General features: G+C 30.6%; 4 protein-coding genes across 4 annotated transcripts; all 4 read left to right on the forward strand.

Moving 5' to 3' along the window:
- The first annotated feature begins 329 nt into the window (after positions 1-329).
- Positions 330-1,387, forward strand: LOC146532657 (larval cuticle protein 1-like). Its single transcript, XM_085196653.1, has 3 exons — positions 330-413; positions 495-613; positions 938-1,387. Exons 1-3 carry the CDS (start codon positions 405-407, stop codon positions 1,152-1,154), a joined length of 345 nt encoding a protein of 114 aa, XP_085052779.1. The 5' UTR covers positions 330-404; the 3' UTR covers positions 1,155-1,387.
- A 237-nt stretch (positions 1,388-1,624) lies between these two features.
- On the forward strand, positions 1,625-14,310 carry LOC146532658 (uncharacterized). The gene is made up of 10 exons (XM_085196273.1): positions 1,625-1,710; positions 1,819-1,870; positions 5,529-5,553; positions 7,337-7,451; positions 7,534-7,624; positions 8,090-8,165; positions 8,414-8,694; positions 12,108-12,265; positions 13,618-13,738; positions 14,032-14,310. Exons 1-10 carry the CDS (start codon positions 1,625-1,627, stop codon positions 14,191-14,193), a joined length of 1,167 nt encoding a protein of 388 aa, XP_085052399.1. The 3' UTR covers positions 14,194-14,310.
- A 1,865-nt stretch (positions 14,311-16,175) lies between these two features.
- LOC146532659 (endocuticle structural glycoprotein SgAbd-8-like) lies at positions 16,176-16,922 on the forward strand. The gene is made up of 2 exons (XM_085196562.1): positions 16,176-16,361; positions 16,485-16,922. Exons 1-2 carry the CDS (start codon positions 16,350-16,352, stop codon positions 16,845-16,847), a joined length of 375 nt encoding a protein of 124 aa, XP_085052688.1. The 5' UTR covers positions 16,176-16,349; the 3' UTR covers positions 16,848-16,922.
- Positions 16,923-20,905: 3,983 nt separating this feature from the next.
- LOC146532660 (larval cuticle protein LCP-17-like) lies at positions 20,906-21,825 on the forward strand. Its single transcript, XM_085196783.1, has 2 exons — positions 20,906-20,955; positions 21,126-21,825. The coding sequence occupies exons 1-2, from the start codon at positions 20,944-20,946 to the stop codon at positions 21,495-21,497; spliced, it is 384 nt and encodes a 127-aa protein (XP_085052909.1). The 5' UTR covers positions 20,906-20,943; the 3' UTR covers positions 21,498-21,825.
- Positions 21,826-22,581: the final 756 nt, after the last annotated feature.

Genomic DNA, 22,581 nt, shown 5'->3' on the forward strand with positions numbered 1-22,581 from the left:
AGTCGCTGTGCCGCTGTAGTACGACGGCAAATAAAAATACAAAATAATAAACCTAAGTGAATAATTAACTGTTTCATTAAAAAAAATCCAAAAAGAACCCATTTGCTCCTATTAAGAGTATTTATTGTTAAATTATAATATATTTTTATATACATATATTCTTTGTTACATTATAAAAAAAATGACTTCGCAATGTAGAAGTGCGACACGTTGAACAAATAAAAATACTAGGTATTATTAGTATACAGCATATAATATGTCGTTGGAATATACTAAGCGTGTTTGCCTCTTGATATTACGTTATTTTATCATCGCCGGGACGAGTATATAAAAGAATGTGCTTTCAACGTTAGAGCATCAGTCGATCTTTTGCTTGCAACGACATCTCACCCAATCAATTCACCATGAAAATGGTACGTTGTAATAGTTTTAAATTAGTTATTAGTTTTTTAATTAGGTAGGAATAGTTTTTAAATTAAAATTATTTCTTTCAGATCATTGCCGCCCTCGCCCTCGTGGCCCTCGTAGCTGCCGCCCCCGTGGAGGACAAGGAGCCACCAAAAATCATTCGGTCCGAATTTGACCAACAACCCGAAGGAAACTACGCCTACAGGTGAGACAATATTAAATAGCAGCAATGTGTAAAAAATTTCATATGTTTTTTAAATATATATTATATATATATATATATTATTATATACATGGCATAAAACAAGCATTGCCTGAGGAACTTAGTAGAAACAAATATTTTGATATTAGAACAATATAGTTGCATTTTGTCTCGCAATAAAAACGCATACTTGCATTACTCACGTTGGATTTTAACAAAATTGCTTTGTGTACGTACAGTCCGATATGCACCATGACACCTAAATCTAAACTGTCAGTAAAATATTATAATAAAACAATAATATTAAATGTGAAATTTCTATTTTAGCTTCGAAACCGAAAATGGTATCGTCCGCAGCGAGTCTGGTCAAGTGAAGGAAATCCTTGATGAGGAGAACAAGCCCCACCAAGTGGTAGTAGTACGTGGATCCTTCTCCTACATCAACAATGACGGCAAACAAGAGCTCATCAACTACGTTGCTGACGAAAACGGTTTCCACGCTGATGGTGACTCCATCCCCCAAGTTCCCGTTGCCAGGAGATAAATTAATGAAGTCTGATTTGATTTTTTAAAAAATAATTAATCGAGTGCCAATAGTACTCTATCAATTATTTATTAACGAAAATAGCTGCCATATTGAGTAAGTGATTTGACAACTATGATACTCACCAAATATAGTGTCAAGTTCACTCTCAGTGCCATATTTTGTACATTTTGTAAGTAATGTTTACTTTAAGGTGTTAAAAAGAACATCAAATAAAAGTCATTAAGTATAAATATTTTTTTATTTTTTAATTATTTTTTATAGCCTCGTAATATCAAAAAAATGTTTAAAAATATTAAGTGGAACCTAAATATGCAATAAAAATATATATACGACTACTTTAAAAAAATAAAAACTATTGATAAAAAATAAAAAATAAGGATAGCACAAATTAAACTCAAAGAAATAAACTAGATTTGGCAAGAAACTTGATTGTGTGACTATAAGCGCGACAGGTTGTGACTTGAGGCATGAAATACTTAAAATTTCAGTTTATTGCCCTAGAAAATGAGAAACGAAGAGTCTTAACTGAGGTTTTTTCTGCTCACCATACTGCGTGAGTTTGCTAAAAATGTCAAGTATTTTTTTTTATATAAAATAATTATCCAGGATAATTATCCTGTCGTAAATATCTTTTATATTTACGAAATAAACTTTTGAATAGGAATAAAGCACATTTAGAGGCGACGGGTGGCGCTATACCTAAATTAAAATCGGTAATGTGACCTTCAACTACATTATACTCCTATGTGTAGGTAGATCAATATTTTTATGAAACAAAGGATAATTAATCTGAGAAGGAAAATTATAAGAAAAACATATATGCAATATATGTATCTAAAATATTTTAAAAATAAATTGTAATTTGAATAAATAAGATTACAAAATTGTTACTTCTCTATATATCTCTATGATTTTTTATTTAGATATTCGTATATTTATAGGTATATAGCAAATTATCATCAATTCCTTTCTTATTATTTATTTTAGACACGTTCCAGTAAAACGTGATATACGATCCAAATCATTCAAATGTGCAAAATACCATTCTTTCAAATGAGTCCCGTGTTTTAGATCTACAGCAATATCACACGAAAAACAAAAATATGAAGGCTAGATTATATTAAAAAATATTTTCAGATTTGTTTAATTTTATATTCAACCGACTTCATTAAGTTAACGATTTTATAATTTTCTGATATATATGCAGTCTCGATCCTAAATTTATGTTGGAAATATTTCATATATAAAAAATATTTTGCATAATACCGAAATAATTATTTTAATTATTATATTAAATAATAGAAAAAGATATATGGTCTTTTTTCTGAGATACCATGCTTTATATAAGTTTTTGACAATACCTTTTTTGAATTCCACGGTTCGTGTTTGTTTTTTTAAATTAACATGGACAGTTAGTTTAGTTTTTAAACCGATAAATTACTACTTCTGTTGTCTGTTGTTGCTGTAAAGAATAATAATGTGGGGAACGGAAGTCTTAACGATGGGTTCTCAGGTTACCTCTGCCACTAATATGTGCGAGATATAGCGCAAAGCTAAAAAAAAACTAATATAAGTGAAACTATTACTGCTGAATTGTAATTTATAAAGATTTTTATTCTACATTTCTCATTTTCTTAAGACATTGATTGAATCATCTCCCAAAAACATATGTTTAAAAATAAAATTTACGTAATATAAATACTATTTCGCCGCATGATTAGTCAGTTAATAATCCATACATTTAACATTTAGTTCAACTACGATGGACATTGAATATTAAGATGACTTCGGCAAACGGACAAATATGCTTTGAATACAAGATGAATTGAAAAAGGTCATGAACAACAAATATACATAATATACCTATATATGATTATTTTACGCTCAACAAATTATTGGAGACCGTCATGGCGTAGAGGCACTGTGTGACTGTAACCCCTCGGTTGCGGGTTTGATTCCCACTCTAGGAAATGAATAATTATTTATTAATATTTTCATTTCTTCGCTCTGATAAGGCAAAAAAGCTCAGCAAGGAGTTCCGCTACTTAACGGAAGTGGAGTGGAGTCGGAAAGTGGGGAACGGAGTATCTTAACAGTGGGTTCCCTCTGCCTACTCTGCTGTATGCGGGATATAACATGAAGATTTAAATGATTTGATTTTGACAAATTATTCCCTTGAAATTTGAGAAAATTAGAATATATCGATAGTAAATACTTAAGTTTAGTTAATTTGAAGAGTAGTGAAACGTAATGGTTATGTGTTCAAATTCAAACTTAGAAATATTTTATTTATGAAATAAAAAACAATGAATCATCGCTTTGAGCAAACAATTCAAAAATAAAAAACACTTTGCATATGCCAGACACAATATACATTTAAATCACCTAACTGAAAGAGGAGTTTATTGACGTTTTTTATGATTTTATTTAACTTTTTTTTAGAAGAAGAAGACAGAGAAAACATTTTAATCCCTTTTTGCATATTATATGATGGGATCAAACTCAAGCCCCGTTAAAATATTAGCATTGGGGGTTGAACTCATAATTCACAACCACTCAAATATTTATAATCCTATATCTTATAAAACAAAGTCGCTTTTCGTGTCTGTCTGTTGTTTCTAACTCTTCTTCTTCTAAACCACCCAACGGATTTTGATGCGGTCTTCACCATTAGTTCGAGTGTTTTTCGCAGAAGGTTTATATATAGTTTATTATTTGTACATTCTTATGTAAATTAACATAAATACGATAAATGTGTATAAGGTCCTACCCGCTGAGACACTTTCGCGCATGCGCTGCTTTAATGGTAAGTACTACATGAAAAAAATGTACTGGAGTATTGTTCCTCTTAATAAGATCTACAAAAAAGTCCGCGATGGCATATTCGTATCTTTTAAGAATAACGTGTAGTGATCATATTTCTGTCTAAAAATAGTAATTTCAATATATTTTTTATTGTGAGGCATATTTCTCCATAATGATATTAATCCTTATCCATTAAAATACTTTATTACATTTTTACGTTAAACGAAGATAAAATTTGCTTTTTAAACTATTTCGAAATTGCGAATAGTTTTAGAGAAAAACGCATTTAATTATTGACACATCACGCCGTTCACACATCAACTGTATCGAGTCAAGTTTCACTTATCCCTTACTCTCAGCATATAAATAAGTATATTAGTTACTTTTAATGTAGATCAAAACTGTCTTTTCTGTTTTTCATTTTAATAAGTACTTTAGAAGTTGTTACAATATCAAAAAATCCTTGCTGCGAAACGCGCCTCGCGACGTTATGCTTATACAAGCGGGTCCGCCGCGCCCGCCTGCCTTACACGCATCGGTGGTTCAGTGGTAGAATGCTCGCCTGCCACGCGGGCAGCCCGGGTTCAATTCCCGGCCGATGCATTCTATTTAATTTTCGTCACAGGCAGCCACGTAGTGCTTGCTTTTCATCAGGGACAGAATACCCTCTTCAGCATTAACCACAAGGTCGAAAAAAAAAAACCCGCCTGCCTTTATAAAAACGAAGATTTAGATGCGTTTGCACGTATTGGATAATTCGAGTTGAATGTATTATTTAATGTCATTTAACTATCTAAAAATAGTAATTTAAATATATTTTAATAAGTACTTGAAAAGATTAGTAGCACAGATTTAAAATTACGGTACCTACTAAAAAATCCTTGCTTTGTAAAACAATTAGAAAATCCTTATTGAAACTACAAAAATGAGGGTTGCATTAGGGTTTAATTAATTTTCACATTATCTTAAGTGATTTGCAAACATACATTATATTAATAATCCAGTAGTAAAAGCGGGCGAAGCCGCAAGAGGGTCGCTAGTATTAAATAAACAGAAGTATAATAACACATTACAAAAATATTCAATATAAAGAGTAACAAAATACTAGACTAGAATAAAATACAGTACAGTAGATAAAATAAAGCATATCTACATAGTCGCTACCCAGAATTTAAATTAGAATAAATAATTAAATTAGTTATTAAATATTTTTTACTATAAATACATAGCCCGTGTATTGAAACAAATATGAATATTTCGTAATAAAATTTAGTAACTTCATTCTTAGGCAGAAGGAACATAGTGTTAAGAAATTTCGTTCATCACTTTCCGTTGACTTTACGAGACAGTGCGTGTTAAATTGCGAACTAGGCGTGTTACTAAAAAAAGCATATTTCAATCAAACCGTCCAACACGTACGTTTGTACCACTGCGCTACGACGGTCGTTCGCCAACACTTTTAGCCCTGTAGAGTATATATTTCAACATATTCTAACTCTAACTGTAAAGGGAAAACAATTCAATATTTTTTTATTTTTTTTGATTCACGCTGTATCCCGCATGTAGGAGGGTAGGGCAAGTAATACAATACTTCTAGCACCTAAACTACGATTATTTTTGAACTTAAAACCTTCGCGATTTGGTAGTCAATTGCGCCATCATAGCGTCCAGATGGGCCACATAATTATATTATGATTTCAAACTTTTCTGATATCAATTAAATTATTTATATATTGTTTTATTGAAAACCTCACAAAAGAACGCACATGCTCCAAACAAAGAGGATTAATACTGATGGTTAGTATTTAAAGAGGGCCACGTTATTCCCTCGTTCATAATAAAAAATTACAAAGTAATATTTTAGTTGAAAATGTAAATGAGCCTTGTATAATTAAAAGCAACAAGACGTTAAATCAGAGTTTAATTAACAGTTAGATTGTTATCATTATTGTTTATGCTAAGATTAACGAAATTTTTGACCTTCTTCAAAGGAATTATGTACTTTAACTACTTCCGGTTGATCTTAAAATCCATTTTTTTATTGACAAGTGTTTTGTAAGGTTCAAACGCATATTTTAATTACTGCTATTTAATTAATATTTATTCAAAAAATATAATTATATATAAATAATATAAATTCATAATAAGATAAAGTGCAACCGAATTGTTAATTATTTTAAATACGTAACTTATATGTATGGAATATTAAAATAATAAAAATAATACATTTAATTTTTGCTCATTCTTGGAATTATTTGCGCAAAATCCTAACTTTATGTACCTATATCATATCTGGTAAAATATATCAAACAGTTAAAATTTACTGTCTGTGTGTTGGTAATGCATATCTAAGGTATATAATAAAAAAATATGTCAAAAAATTATGTATCATACAGTAAATAGTAACATACACTAAAGGATAATTGAATATTAATTTAATTTCTTTTTATTTTCATATAATATTAGCTTTTGCTTGCGGCTTCGCCCGCATCCCAAATCAACTTCGCGTTTTTTATGAAGCATAATGCTAAAATAAATGCTTGATTTAACTCCGTAAGTTGTACCCTTCTTCTTCTGTTCGCTTCATCGATAAATGGATCATATATATGAACTACTACCCAAAAGAAAAATATTTTTTCAATTTGCAACAGTACTTTATGAAATTAGAGCGGTCAATCAAAGAAATTAATATTATTTGTTATTATTATTATTATATTTCTTTCTTGAAATATATGGATGGATTTTTTTACTGCATGTCGTTCCCATAATGATGCCCATGAAAGTGATTACTGCTGAACTGGCACACTTGAAATGCCATTGACAAATAACATCAACAAACAATATTGCTCTATCCTTTTTTTAAATTAAATATAAAGCTACAGTTAAGCTTAATTAAGAAACTTTTATATTTTAATAGTTACAAATCAAAATGAGGTTAAGTATATTTTTAGATTAACCATCCTAATATTTAAAAGTTTTACGATTCTGTAATTAGGTGTAACGTAATTATAACTGATAAAGAGATAATAGAGGCGTGTGCAAATCTCACGTTTCAGTGATGGCACAACAAAAAATACGAGCAACCCTGCCTATAAATGGTATAGTCTGTTTCCAAAATAATAGTTAACAAAGTACAACGAGTGCAGCTTGGTTTAGTTAAAGTAAGTATATATTTTACAAAATATAATTTTAAGATTTAAATTTAATTTTTTTGTTACAAAACAATTTGAGGTCATTTAAGAATATAATTTTATATAAATGTTTCTTACAGATGAATTTGTTAATTTGTATAGCCATCTTGGCATTAACATGTTCCTTTGGAAATTCCCAATCTGTGGCTCCCAACGTCGCACCTCAGCTTAATCCATACAACTCACTTCGTAATCCAGCTGCATTCGGATATAACCCGTACTATAATTCTGCGAGTCGGTCTGTTCCAATTTTAAGTTACAAAAGCAATCAAGGAATAGATGGCAGTTATGACTTCAGGTAAATTCAATTCAATGAATATTTAAAATTTTAATTTGGATAATAATTACAAATAATAAATAATTGTATCATTTTCTTTTAGTTTCACTACTGGCGATGGTAAGCAAGCACAGGAAAGAGGAATCACGAAGGATGTTTATGTAGACAATACTGGTTCACCCAAAGGAACTCATGTAAGCAATAGATAATATAGCTGTCTTAAAACAGATAGACATAAATTCGTCTCACATTTTACTTAAGAACAGAGTGTAGAATAATTTGTTATCATTAGCAGTATGTATTTCATAAAGTCAAAGGATCCTATAGTCTTTATAAATCTAATAAAGTTGTAAGCTGATGGTAAATCGAAGTAACATTGCAAGTAATAAAGCTTTACGTAAATAAACTGGTCCTCCATTTTATATTATAGTGAAAACTAAGCGAAGTAGACGCGAGCCTCATTGATAGCAATAGCAGTTCAGAAGTCAAAGTCATCTTTGACACTTAAAATAATTTGGTTGTTTATAGTCTACTTTGTCTAAACAAAGTGAACCTTTGGTTTCCACCACCTGGAACGCAATATCATTAGACCTTCAAAAAGCCTTAATTGACTTATTACTATTAAACGACGAGCGAATATATAAGCTTCATTGTTACAGGTTAAGGAAGGTAGTTTTAGCTACGTGTCGCCAGAAGGCATCCCTATTCAGCTAAATTATGTTGCCGATGAAAATGGTATGTAATATTACTTCTGTTATTACTTACTTATAATATTAGGTAAAAATTAATACCAATATAACAACGATAAAGAGTTTGTTTGTTTGTTTGTTTGTTTGTTTGTTTGTTTGTTTGTTTGTTTGTTTGTTTGTTTGTTTGTTTGTTTGTTTGTTTGTTTGTTTGTTTGTTTGTTTAAGCGCTAAGATCTCTGAAATCATTAGTCTCTCATAATATTATTAATTTATCATTGTTCTTAATCCTTGCAGGTTTCAGACCAGCAGGTGTTCATATATCGGCGGACGGAAGAGGTGTTGTACCAGCGTCTCTACTCGACAGCATAAAAGGATCTCAAATCTACGATCCTCGTTACAACCTTTACGATCCTTATAATCGAAACAAATATTTTAATCAGTATAATACTCTAAGACCTTACAATCCTAACAATCCTTACAATCCTTACAATCCTTACAATCATAACAATCCTTACAATCCTAACAATCCTTTCAATACTTACAATCCTTATCGGCCTTTTGGATATAACAACGTTGTAAAAGAAGCTACAAAATCCTCCGTCTGATGTTTTTGTTAACATGTTTAATGTTAAAATAAATGAAATATGTATATAGCATGTTTTTTTAGTTAAACATTATATATTAGACCAAGATCCCAGGGCCAATTTTAAGGGTTAGACTAATAGTCTTCAAAATTTCAGCTTTGCTAAAATTACGTAGGTCTGGCAGTCTGGGATCTTGGACTATATAGAGTGTCAACCTCACGCTTTGCGCTTATCAAGAAACCTGACGTATCACAGAAACTAAAAACTGGCAAACCTGCATAGTGAAAATGTTATAATTAATATTCACCTAAAATGTAATCTACTTCTATCGTGTTCACGGTCGTCCAAACTCCACGAATGCGGCGCCACTTTTTCATCTTATTAAGATAAATTTTAAATATCTTTGTTTCAAATTTTTTTGTTATATCTGAACAAAAAATCCAAGCAAGCTAATCTACAAGTCAAAATGTGCTTAGCAGATGAAAAATAGAAATAAAATTCACTAGATGGTCAACTACCTGGAGTGTTGAAAAAAAACGTGATTAAAAAAAACCTATACGAAGTAATTGATTGTTTTGTGGAATGTCATAAAGAATTAATTTAAATGTTAGTATAAAGAAAAACTTGAACACCACATAAAATTCTCAATTATTTATATATTTATCTATACCTAGGCTCTTATTAAATTCTGGAAATAACGTCGTAAACATCTTTTTTTTTAATAAAATAGAATATGTGTTGATATTAATATACGTAGTATTATAATTTCTTAAATTACACACACAACTGTGTGACTGTAAATGCGACAGGTTATGGTTTCGATTCCCATTCGAGGACACAAAATATATAATTTTTTCATTTCTATTGTCGAGGCAAAACGCGGCGTTGAGTTCCGCCACTCAACACGCAATATCTTCAGAATTTGCCTACCTACCTACCATGCTACATGCGGGATGCGTGAAGCTGAATAAAAAAATAAAAGTAATAGTGCGTCACGATGGTACACATTTCAGAGGTTAAAAAAAAAGAAAACGACCAATATTTTATTATTTTCATGCCTGTAAATGTGAGGGTAGTGGGTTCCATTCCAAACCTAATATCAATATATAGTATAGAGCATATGTGACATAACAACTGAATGTTATGGTTATTAGAAGTAAATAAAAAAATTAAAAAACATGAATTAACATAGTAGCGGTCAAAAGTGAATAAAGTTAAAGGACAATATTTTGTTATTATGTATGACGGGTCGATGAAGCAAGATCAATAAATTTTTGTTTTAAAAAAACCTTGTTGAAGTGTGTCATACATTCTTGTAACTGGTTTCCAGAAATCTGTCCGCACTGATGCACCTACGAGTTAAGGTTAAATTTGCAAAATTTTTAACTGATTTCTTTCATAATATTTTCTCTTAGTAGCCACTTGGAGATTCACAATTTTTATCCTTAGTTTTTTTAATAAAAACTGCTTTGTTCATATTGGAAACTTATTGTGAATAAAACTTTTTGACGAGAATATATATATTATATCGTTGGAAAGCAGAACAATAGCTGAAAACCATATTTAGTAAATAACTTAATATTTCTGATAATCAAACATATTCCTTACTCAATTTTTTTTACTTCTTCATAAAGTAATTTGCTCTGATTTCTCCTCGTTTTAAGAAAAATATAAGATGTACCAATGTCGTATATACACTTAGTTTTTAAACAATATTTTAGTCTATAAGATTTCGGTATTTTAAACAATTTAAGCAATTTTATTATTTTTCATTGTGGCGCAAATTCACAACCGTGTAAACGCGACAGGTTGTGAGTTCGATTCTCACTCGAGGGACTGAAAGGTATTTTTGGGAATGGAGTGTCTTAACACTGGGTTCCCCAGTTCCCTCTATCTACCCTGCTATGTGCGAGAAAAATATCTTATTTATTATATTACTGCACTCATATATTTTATTAAATTTATTTAAAGATAGACGATGAATAACGGTTAGACTAGACAAGAACAATATTTATTTTTACTTTCTTCTTCTATTCAGAAATAATATTCGTATATAAGTTTGCAACAAAATTCAATTCTACCCAATTCTGCGAGCGTTATTTTACTTGCCGAAATCGGATTTAGGGTTCTGTACCTTTTAAGGAAAAAAGGAAGCTTTATAAGACAATTTTGCTGTCCGTCTGTCAAGAGTTTTTTATCTCAGGAATACTTGGTAATGTCGAGTTGAAATTCAAGCCATATAAACATAGCTCGACATCTCCAACTTTTGTATGGAGCCCTTGGTTGGCGAGCCCGACTCGTGCTTGTCTGGTTTTTGCTATTAATGCTGATGGTTTATTTTACAAGAAATAATATTTTATACGATTTTTTTATTGGAATGATTATATTTTGTTTCAACAAAATTGTACTTGCTTTTATACTTAAAATCTTTTGCATACCACGATTTGCCAGAATTGTGATAAGATCTATGCGTGACTGTAAAAAAACACTTTCAAAAGCATAAAACAGAATTAACTTTTATATTATTATATTACAATTGTACGTGAGTGAATTTTAAGTTTTTCTCTTTTTATTGCTTTATGTTTCTAAAGTTCTGTTTTTCATTTTTTGCTTGAAAAAATATACCAATATTTATTTTAGGTTGCTCATTTACATTTTCCTATAGAAATTATATAAATAAGCCAATTTATATTTTTAATAATATTATAAAGGGATATGACAGTAAGTCCAGTGTTGGTGCATGGACACAAGTTGTGGGTTCAATTTCCACTCGAAATGAAATGTTTAATATTTTCATTTCTTCGCTCTGGTGAGGTTCAACTCAACGTTGAGTTCCGCCACTTGCAACACGCAATGCCACCAGAGTTCGGCGGAAAATGGGGAACGGAGTGTTTTAACACTTGGTTCCCTCTGCCTATCCTGCTGAAAGCGATATATAACGTGAAGCTAAGAAAATACATTGTCGTTAATATTTCTCTATAATTAATAGCTCTAGATTTTAGCCTTTCAGGTGTATATACAAAATTTTACGTATAATTAATTTCCAGCCAATGAATATTTTAACGTAATCTTATAAGCAGTAAGGTGCTTTTTACATTTTGCTCTTCGTTACATACATTATATATATGAACATCGGAATAAGGGACTTCACAGAAGTTATCCTTTGTCGCGCACCGCCATAAAATATGAATTTTGAATCTGTGTCGCTGTGTAATGCAGTGAAAAAAACGTATAAATACGTGGGGTTAACCCTCAGTGCATCATTCCTTCTTTACCTTTTGTAAACTCCCAACTTGCACCTGATATTTAAACAAAATGAAATATATCGTAAGTTTCAATATGATATCGCCGCGTTTTATTAAATTTTATTTTTTCTTAATTCTAAACTGTCACTTTTTCCACAGTTTCTATTAGTTGTGATTGTTGCTGCAACAGCTGCAGACATCAGCAGCTTATATCACCAGAACCCACAGTTGCAACAACAGCAGGTGTACACCACGGAACCCATTCCCATCATACGACAAGAACAAATTCTCAACCCTGATGGATCTTATAAATGGAAGTAAGTATTTAAGCACTTAACCTTTAACATTGACCTTATTTTCTGTATTTCGTTAACAGGTGTTAAGTCAATCTTTTAAAAGTTGTATTTTAATGTATGCATATTTTAATGTATTGTATCATATGTCATGATTAAGCAAAATGACATTTGACAAAATATTGTGTTTTGATGACAAGTCAAGGCGACTGAGCTACTAGCTAAGCATTTGCAGTATAATACTTATAATAGCAGCAAGTAATAGGTTTTTGATAAATTTTCGTACGATAAGTATTAAAAACTTCGATTAAAAAGTGCTTTGTTTCGCCATTGTTTTACCCTGGCACCGCTTCGCTAAATACCTTTTAATGTAATTACAAAAGTTAAAACATGATCTTCTAAAAAAAAATCAGCTTTTCGCTGTATCCCGCACACAGCTTGGTAGGCAGAGGGAATCTAGTGTTAAGACATTCTGTTCCCCACTTTCTGCCGAATTCTGGAGGCATCGCGTGCTGAGTGGCGCCGCGCTTTGTATTGACACCAGAGCGAAAAAATGGAAATATAAAGGTAAATAAATATTACACTTCCTCGAGTGGAGATCGAACCCACAACCGCCCCCAAAGCCCATCGCCACTACGGCCTCAAATATTTCAGATCTTGAATATTTATAGTGACATTTGAATTATCTTCTTCACAGTGACTGATAATTATAAGACATATTTGACAAAAAATATTAGCATATATTAAAATGCTGTACATGCTTATACAAAGTTCTATGACCTATCTCTCGCAGCTTCTGATTTTATTGGCATAAATTACACGTCAATTGATAAATGTTCAATTTAATTGTAATCGATTATATATACATACGAATTTATTTCACGAAACAAATACATGATTCTACCAGTTTTTTTCAACTAATTTAGACTATAATTAATTATTATTGTGACGATTGCTTCACAAATAAGTTTATTATTGTGTATGATTAATTATATAACCATGTAGTATAACTCTCTATGCCCTGTAATATTATATAGGTATATTCGATGTAGAATATACGAGAACTTTAATAAGCATTTTTTAACTGCCATTGATGATATGGCTTTTTCTAAATGTCTAAGTCTAAAAATGTTAAATCTGTTAAATATTTTTGAATTTTATTAGCAAACACAGACAATAACATCATGTATTTTTATATAATATAAAAAACTCAGATATAATCACAGTTTCAAGTATTTTTCCGTTGTAACGATTAAAACTATTGAATCATATACCGGCGACTTAAAAATAGAACCATCATGCTGTGACAATAGCAATGCGCTATCTATATATGGTCGACATTTATAAATTTCATGTATTTTTTTCTTCTTCTTCAGTTATGAAACCGGAAATGGCATAAGTGCTGAAGAAGCTGGCTTCATAAAAAATGTAGGCATCCCTGAACAAGAATCACAGGTTGCGCAGGGACAGTACAAATATACAGCGCCCGATGGACAAGTAAGTTAAGATTTGTATATAATTTTATTCCATTCCATTTTCAACGTCTGTTTTTATATATTTTTTTCTTAACGCCTAGACAAAAATATAGACAATTACCACAGCAACACATAAACTTAAATTAAGCTCCAGGCGTTTTACATATACATTTGTATTGAAAAATAAAACTTTCTTAGGTGACTTATAAAAGAACTTAACAGGTTAAGCTACATATTTATTATCAGAATGTAGTAATGTAGTATGCCAAATCAATTAGGCATAGAATTATTACTTAATTATTTCATATTTTACAGGTTATCCAGCTGCAATACGTAGCTGATGAAAATGGCTTCCAGCCGCAAGGTGCTCATCTTCCTACACCACCACCAATCCCTGTTGAAATTCAAAAAGCTTTAGACCATCTCGCCACACTTCCCCCACAAGCGCCTGAGCAAAATCTATATAAATTATTATAAATCAATATTACAAAGAAATATAATTTATTATGACCATAAGAGGCTATAATACAACACCGGCATTAAAGTATAGTAAAAGATATATAAGTGTGTGACTTAGTTTTAAGTACAATAATAATTTATTTTATATAGTGGACTTATTTGAAAATACATCGAATAAAATATTTGATGTTAAATATATTTATTTTATTCCTATTACTTTAAGTTCAATATATTAAAATTATACTACTATTTAATTGGTTTCTGACTCTAAAAGAAATTGAGAGGAAAAGTGCTATAAAACAACAGGTCTCGATGCGTGTGCGCAGGCGTTTATCTCACGGCGACCTCACTTGCCCAACGACCCGCCAGTTCACTTTCTCTGCACGTGTCAAGGTCGCCAGTCATCGCCATAAACTTCACATAGTCGAAGCTCCTTAATCATATGTTGTAAAAGATTTTAAACGGTTTTCAAACTGTCGAATAATATAAATCAATTTTGATTGTCTATTACGCTAACTATACTTTTATTATGGGGTTATAAATAATAAATTATCCTTTTAAATTTTATGAGAACGATCGGATGTATTCTATGTTATTTATTTTTACTATCGTGACCAATGTAAAGTTAAAGTTATTCTTTTTGTTATTATACAAATATTGATTGAATAAATAACAATTTATGCGCTTTCTATCGTTCGTAATGCAGTAAAAAAGAAAAATAAATTAGCCGTCTTCGCTTGAATTCGGTGAAACGCGTTGAGTAGCAGAACTTAACGCTGTGCTTATGTCAGAGCTGGGAAATTATCATAATTAATTGCCTTAACAAAAATAAAATATTATAATTAAATATATTTTTTTACTGTAAGAACATGCTTGAAGTAACAATTTTTTAAGGAAAACAATATTAAAATATATACGTATATACATATATGACATATGAGATATATCTACAATCTACATGTTTTTTTTATTACTAGGTGACACACCACTCCCAGTACATCGATGGTAATGCAACCAAAATTTCGCCCGAAGTCATTCTATTGGCCATAGTGCTTATAATGTATTAACATTTACATAACCAATATGAGAGAAATCCTTTTGTTGTCTGAATACGTATTCATACGAATGATTATGATATTACGTAATAATATAAGTATCGATACAGATGCGTGTGCCATTTCGATGTATAGAACAAAAATGATGATGCAATGTCGCCTATGACTATAATATATTAAATGTAACCCCATTTAGGAATATATGAGTGTTTATTATTTCGTTGCTAATAAAACGTGCAAAAAAAATTAAAATAGTTTTTTTTTTAATAAAATTACTGAATATTTAAGAAAATAATTAAACTTATTTCTGCAGTTACCTATCTATACATAGAATTTGACCCTAGGAACTTCGCGTGTAGCTTAAATAGGCACGGGTACGGTTCGGAGAACAAAAAAGTAAAATAGATATGCAAAATCAAAAAATATCTCGTGTGATCACTTTACAAGATATAATTAATAAATTATCAACGTATTTAACCATAGTAGGCAAGAAATAAAACAATACTGTCTGCTTACACCCAAAAAAAAAGAAAATACTTAAGTTATAATATATTAAACGTAAACGTATAATAATTATAAAATGAGATACAATAATATTAAATATATATATGCAATAATTGTGCTTTGTTTAAATTCACATACCAAGGTTAACTTTAAAACTATCTAAATTGAAGTTGCCATAATCACGTTTTACGCAAATCGTCTTTAAATTAGCGCAACATAAGATGTGTTGGGACTGATGAAATTCAATGATGTTGAACGAAAGGTAGAACGAGAACTTTGTGTAACTACCGCACTAATGAATTGTATGATCAAAATAATTTGATTACACCGATGTAAATAGTCACCCGTGTTAAGGTCACCTCTGAACAAATGAAAATCCGCTAGCTTTGTTGACAGCCGTTACGTCGACAACAAGTTGACATATACGCCTCGAGGTAATGCATCCACTGTTTACTCATTTCATAGATTTTACGACATCGCTAAAGGATTGTGAAACTAGAAATATTGGGAGGTGGTCACTTAGAGCCTACTATAAATACTAAAATTGTCGGGATACGATAGCAACAGTCAATAACTGAATATTCTCTCGATATTTTATCTAATAATTGCACAAAAATGAAAATATTTGTAAGTTTACAAAAATTGAGATTGTGATTTTTTTTATTTAAGTGAAAGTACAGTGCAAATTGTATTTGTGAATATTTTACATTTTAAAACTTTCTTGGATATTAAGTTGTATTTAATTTTTAGGTTTTTATAGCACTCTTCGTGGCAGCGGCACTTGCTGCTCCCCAAGCTCCAGAGCCTATTCCTATTGTTCGACAGGATAGTCAGGTTAATCCTGATGGATCATATCAATATGCCTTTGAAGCAGGTAATGGTATCAGTGCTGATCAAAAGGGAGATTTAAAAAAAGTTGGAGACGTTGACGTTTTGGAGGTGAAAGGTGAATTCCAATATCCCAGTGAAGATGGATCAAATATTCAACTTTCTTATGTCGCTGATGAGAACGGATATCAGCCACAGGGAGCTCACCTTCCGACAGCTCCTCCCGTACCTGAGCCCATCCAGCGTGCCCTCGCGTATCTGGCAACCGCTGCGCCACAAGAATAAAAAATAACATATCGCTTAGTAATAATAGAAAAGTAAAGTACAATTATTTTATATTTTTATACACCAAATATACTATTTTACATAAATTTTATAATTTATTTAAAACCCTATTTATGAATTAACAATAAAATATTTTTAAATTAAAAATTATATTAAAAGGCTCGTTAAGCTCTACATCAAGCATTTAGTTGCAAAAAGTTAGAACATTTAATATCATTGCGGTTAATTTGTAAAACGATTTTTAATTAATAAGGATAAAATGCGACATACTTTTGTTTCACAAATATTTAAACATAATATTGATTACTATATAATATTATGATGGCTAAAAAAATTATAAGTCAAATAACTCGAAACTCAAGTGCACGTTAAAATATGAAAAAATATAAACAAGCATTTCTTATGCATAAAATTTGAATTTGTTGCCAAGATGTTTATCCGTAACATTTCCGTTTGTCTCCAAAATATACAGTATACATAATTTTGTTTGTTTAATATTCTTATATAACAACTTTTAATTTTATACATGAAATACGAAAGTTCAAACCTACGTTGTTCTTCTCTCTCTTTATTGATGTGATGAGTAATGTTATCGTAATCATAATAATTATTATTTTTGACTTTACACTGTATCCCGCAGCAGCAGCAAAGCAGGGTGGTCAGAAGGAACATGGTAACCTAGTGTTAAGACAACCATTCCCCACCACCATTCCGCTTTACCAGAGCGAGGAAATGAAAATATTAAACATTTCATTTCTTCGTGTGGGAACGTCAGCGTAGTCTTACGACGATCTAGACATAATACTACTAGAAGTACAGTAACTAACATTATCGTTGGAGCTACGTTTTCTAATTTAATCGAATTTATCATATACTTATGTACTTTACTTATATTATATCACGCTGCCATAAATAAGACAATTAAATAAAATACACAGATATTAATAAGCAAATCAATATGAGTTAATAGCTATTTTGATCAAATATAATCGAAAGCATTTAAGTACGCTTTATATTTTTACTTTCTATACAAAAAAATCCAAATATCCATAACGCCGAAAATCACAAATTATAATTTTAATAATATTATAAAAACATTGTACTATATAATAATATAGTTATTTGCATTTTTTTACTCATATAGGAAAAGTAATTATGATTTTTAAGATTTAAAATATACATAAACATATTATATGGAAATAAGCATTATACATTGTGCGTAAATTTGTTAATGTCAACGTTTTTTATAATCACACTTGCAAGAATCATCACCATTGAGGATGATTCTTACCGGCCAAAACCTGTGAAACTACGTAATTCAAAATGGAAGTTATAAAAACCAGACTTGTATTGCCGTGACCTCGTCTCGATCGAGCCCTTAACCTATCCGTAATTTCATATACGCTTTAAAACTCTTCAAGTAAAACAGGGGTCTAATAAAAATATTAATAAAATATAACGCTACCATGAAAAATCGACAAACCAATATTGCACACCTCGTATTGACTATATTTCATCTTACATAATCAAACGTAAAACTTTATTGTAATGGATTTTTATATCTAAAAAATGGGTAGATTTTATTAAAAAAAAACTAGCGTTACTTTTCAAGAGCTTTTTATTTTAAATTAATTTAACTTGGGTAGCGTGGAATTTAACTTGGAGTAGAGTATATATTATTCGCTTGTAAACGTGCGAACAAAATCTAGTTATAAATAAAAATGTTGAAAATGTGCGCATAAATTTATTATACTTGTTATTAAAATTGACCTTTAGCAAATTGCCTAACTGTGTGATTATTATAAAAAAACTGTTTAGACTCTAAACTTTATACCTCTAAACTTTAGAGGTATAATGATGGGTCGCCCAGTAATATTTTCCCCAGCGATGTTTAAATAAAAAACCTAATGGATAAAAGATTCAGAGATATACTCGTATACGGATATTGATTTATTCTTGTAAGCTTATAATGATTAAACAGTTACATAATAATTATCAGCCTCACTCCGTATCCCGCACACAACAGGGTATGCAGAGGGAACCTAGAGTTAAGACACTCTGTTCTCCATTTTCTGCTAAATTCTAAAGGCATTGCCTGTTGAGTGGCGGAACTCAACGCTGTGCTTTGACTGGGCACAAGAGCGAAGAAATGAAAATATACATTTAAATAACAAAATCATTTCCTCGAGTGCGGATCGAACCCGTAACCGGTCGCATTTGTATCTTAGGTTACTAGTAAAATAAATTTACCTATACCGTTAATAAATGAATTCTTTTAAAATAATATAGATTAATTTACCTACTTTATAGTCTTTACACAGTACTCTACTGATAATGATATAATCTTAACAAATAGAATGTAAAGAGCGTACATAAACATATAAGTATGCAATATGCATATTTGTCTTCATCAATTGACCTTTCTTATTCGATTTCAATGATTACCTTGGAATGAAGAAAAAGATTATTGCATTTATCATCAATCATTATAATAGAAACAAAATATGATATTCTCATAATTATATTAATATATAAAGTTAATTATTTCTTTTTAGGGTTCCGTACTCCTCATGATAAATGTAGTGGTAAGGCAAAGTCAAAAAGTCTAGCCTCTCATAGATTGGGTCCTTAATGGTTCGAATGGCTCTACGCTGCATACTTTAGTGCACTAGCACAGCGATTGCTGGGTTTATTTAAAAAAAAATTGGCATCGTCGATGGTCACGAATATGCACGTACATTATTGTTAAAGAAATGATAAATTTAATAGAAGAATTTCTAAAAAGTCTATACCGAGTAAAATGCAAGTCATGTTTTTAAACATGTATGCTTATATACGAGTATATTATCTATTGAGTTGTTTACATCGGCTTTAAACACTCAATAAAATATTAATAAATTAGTTAAGAATATTTGACATGTGTTTACTTCTCTTATATCTATCTGTATGTACTTAGCACTTTTTTTAGAAGGTAAATTAATGAAAATGGTGAAATCTTACAAAAGTTTAAGCAATACAACAGTATTCTTGGATTTGATTTGTGTAACCTTTAACGAAATTCCTAAATATAATTATCAATGCTATGTCAAACATATTTTGTATAGACAGTGTGTCTTTTAAATAATTTCATTTCTACATATTATCTGTTTATAGTAAGTGTAAATAATAGATTTTAAATTTGTACATAGGGAATCCAATTTAAGTATTATATATTGTTTTATAATTATTCGTCAAATATTATTTTCAGTTTATTTTAATATTATAAAATCAGTGTAGGCAGAGAGAGGCTAGTACGTAATAAGAACCTCCGTTCCCCACTTTCTGCCAAAATCTGGAGGCAACGTGTTGAATGGCGGTATTTAACGCCGCGCTTTGCCTTGACACCAGAGCTAAGAAATGCAAATATAAATTTAAATAAATATTTTATTTTCTCGGGTGGGGATCGAACTCACAACCAGTAGATTTTACAGTCACACTTTGTTTGCCTGCGCCATGACGGGCCTCTGACTTCAATACTATATAATTTTTTATTAATTTTCCATTACAGTAATTTCTTTCATGAATCATTTATCACTTGCAAATATGTTGAAATTAAATATTATTTATTTAATCTTAAGTATTAAATTTCTTGCAAGAAAAATTTTACTGCATTGTAATAAGTACAGAACTAATAATTACATAATTATGTCGATAACTAGAAACTTATTATGGATTGAGGTACGATTAGTTTAGTTTTCACAAAAAAAAAGTTAAATAAAATAGTATATTTTTTTTAACAATTAAAGGCTTTCTATGTTTTTAGGATATCAAATATATATTAGCTTATTTTTTTAAAACATTGTATATACTTAAAAAAAACGACTAATTAGTTAAGAATACTTGTGGGAGTCTCTAAAAATAAATAAGTAATATTAAAATGATGTGTAAATATATTGCATGCGCATGAATAGGTAAGCTCTCACATAATATTGTCGAATTATTCTGACGCGGCGTGTGGTGCAATCCTCCCAGCGGTGGAGGCAGGTGACCGCCGTATATATACCGATAACACTCTTAGATCAACATTGTCTATTGCATTCACCAATTTACTACCAACATGAGAACCTTTGTAAGTGTCAGTGTTAGTGTTTTTGATAACTAGTGATATAAAAACAATAAGGATATAACACTAAATATTTATAAAAAAATATTTAATACGACTCAAATATTTATTTGAAAGTGAAACCCATTAAAAATTCTTATGAATTTTCTAATATATTATATTTATCTTCATTCCAGATCATCCTTTCCCTTGTGGCAGTAGCCTTCGCCGCACCACAGTTACCTTCGGAGCCGATCCCAATTTTGCGTCAAGATAGCAACATCAACCCTGACGGTTCCTTCCAGTATTCTTATGAAACTGGTAATGGAATTAACGCAGCAGCTAATGGAGCTTTAAGAAACATTGGCGCTGAGGAGCCAGCTCTGCAAATCCAAGGGGAGTTTAGCTACCCCAGTGAAGACGGTGGCAGCATCCAATTAACCTATGTAGCTGATGAAAATGGATACCAACCCCAAGGTAGCGCTCTACCTACTCCTCCTCCTATCCCAGCTGATATCCAACGCGCTTTGGACTTCCTCGCCACTGCCCCCCCTCAAGCCCAACGCTAAGATGCTAACTAAAAGGAGTGGCTGTCCACGATTACACTACCTAGAAGGCTATTAGTTATAATTATACCAATAAGGGACTATTTTTCCTAAAGGCGAGTACACATCAGTTAAAATTTGATTTGAGGCTATGAGTAAAAACATTATTATAAAAAAAGTATTACTAATTATTTATAAATGTAACGTTCAATTGATTGTAATTGTAAATCTTAAGGAAATGTTAACTGATGTGTAATCGCTTGAACAGCAACATAAAGATGAGAGGTTGATATCATGTTTGTATTTTTGTACATACCATTTTATACTTTATTTAAATAGTCTTACATGAACATTTATCTTTTATTACATCTACCCACAATTCTTTATTAAAATAGTTTAATATTTTACATGTATAGAAAACATGTAATAAAATGTGATCTAAAAAAAGTTTTAATGGAGTTTACTCAGTACAAATTATGTAAATTTTTTTCACCTATTTTTTGATTTCACAGTAATATTAACTGGCTTTACTAGCTTGGTATGAATGTATCTTTGTAAAGAAAATTTGGAACGTGATATTGACTGACTTCGTATCGTCTGATTTATTTGAAACTTAAACTACTTATCAAGGGTCGAGGAAAACACAATAATATGAAAAAATTGTCTCGATATCCTAGTTTCCTAACTAGGACATTAATAACACATAACATTCAGAATAGCGATTAATTTTTTTTGGGCACCTGCTTTCTTTCTCGGCTAAATTTTATTTTTTAATAAATTATTAGAACAACATTTTTTTATGATAAATACGTCAACTAAATAAGTATTTGGACTTTGTATATTGTATGCATTTAGGTACGTACGTCGTACATATTACGTACTACAACAAGATCTAGTTTGGAAGTTTTAGTTTGAGCTTGAAGCTTACTCCATCTGCCGTCAACAGCTAGTATTATAAATTATAGAATTAATTAAAAGATAACACATAAATATCTTGCATTTGTTTGTATTAATCTATATCTCTTAGTTTTTTTTAAATATGTTAGATGGCGCCATAACTAAAACAATAATATATACATAATAAAACACTGAATAAGAATAGCTTTTT

This window comes from Heliconius melpomene, chromosome 13, assembly GCF_056956725.1.
Source record: "Heliconius melpomene rosina isolate 202511_hmr_F chromosome 13, ASM5695672v1, whole genome shotgun sequence".
In the NCBI taxonomy this organism is placed as follows: domain Eukaryota; kingdom Metazoa; phylum Arthropoda; class Insecta; order Lepidoptera; family Nymphalidae; genus Heliconius; species Heliconius melpomene.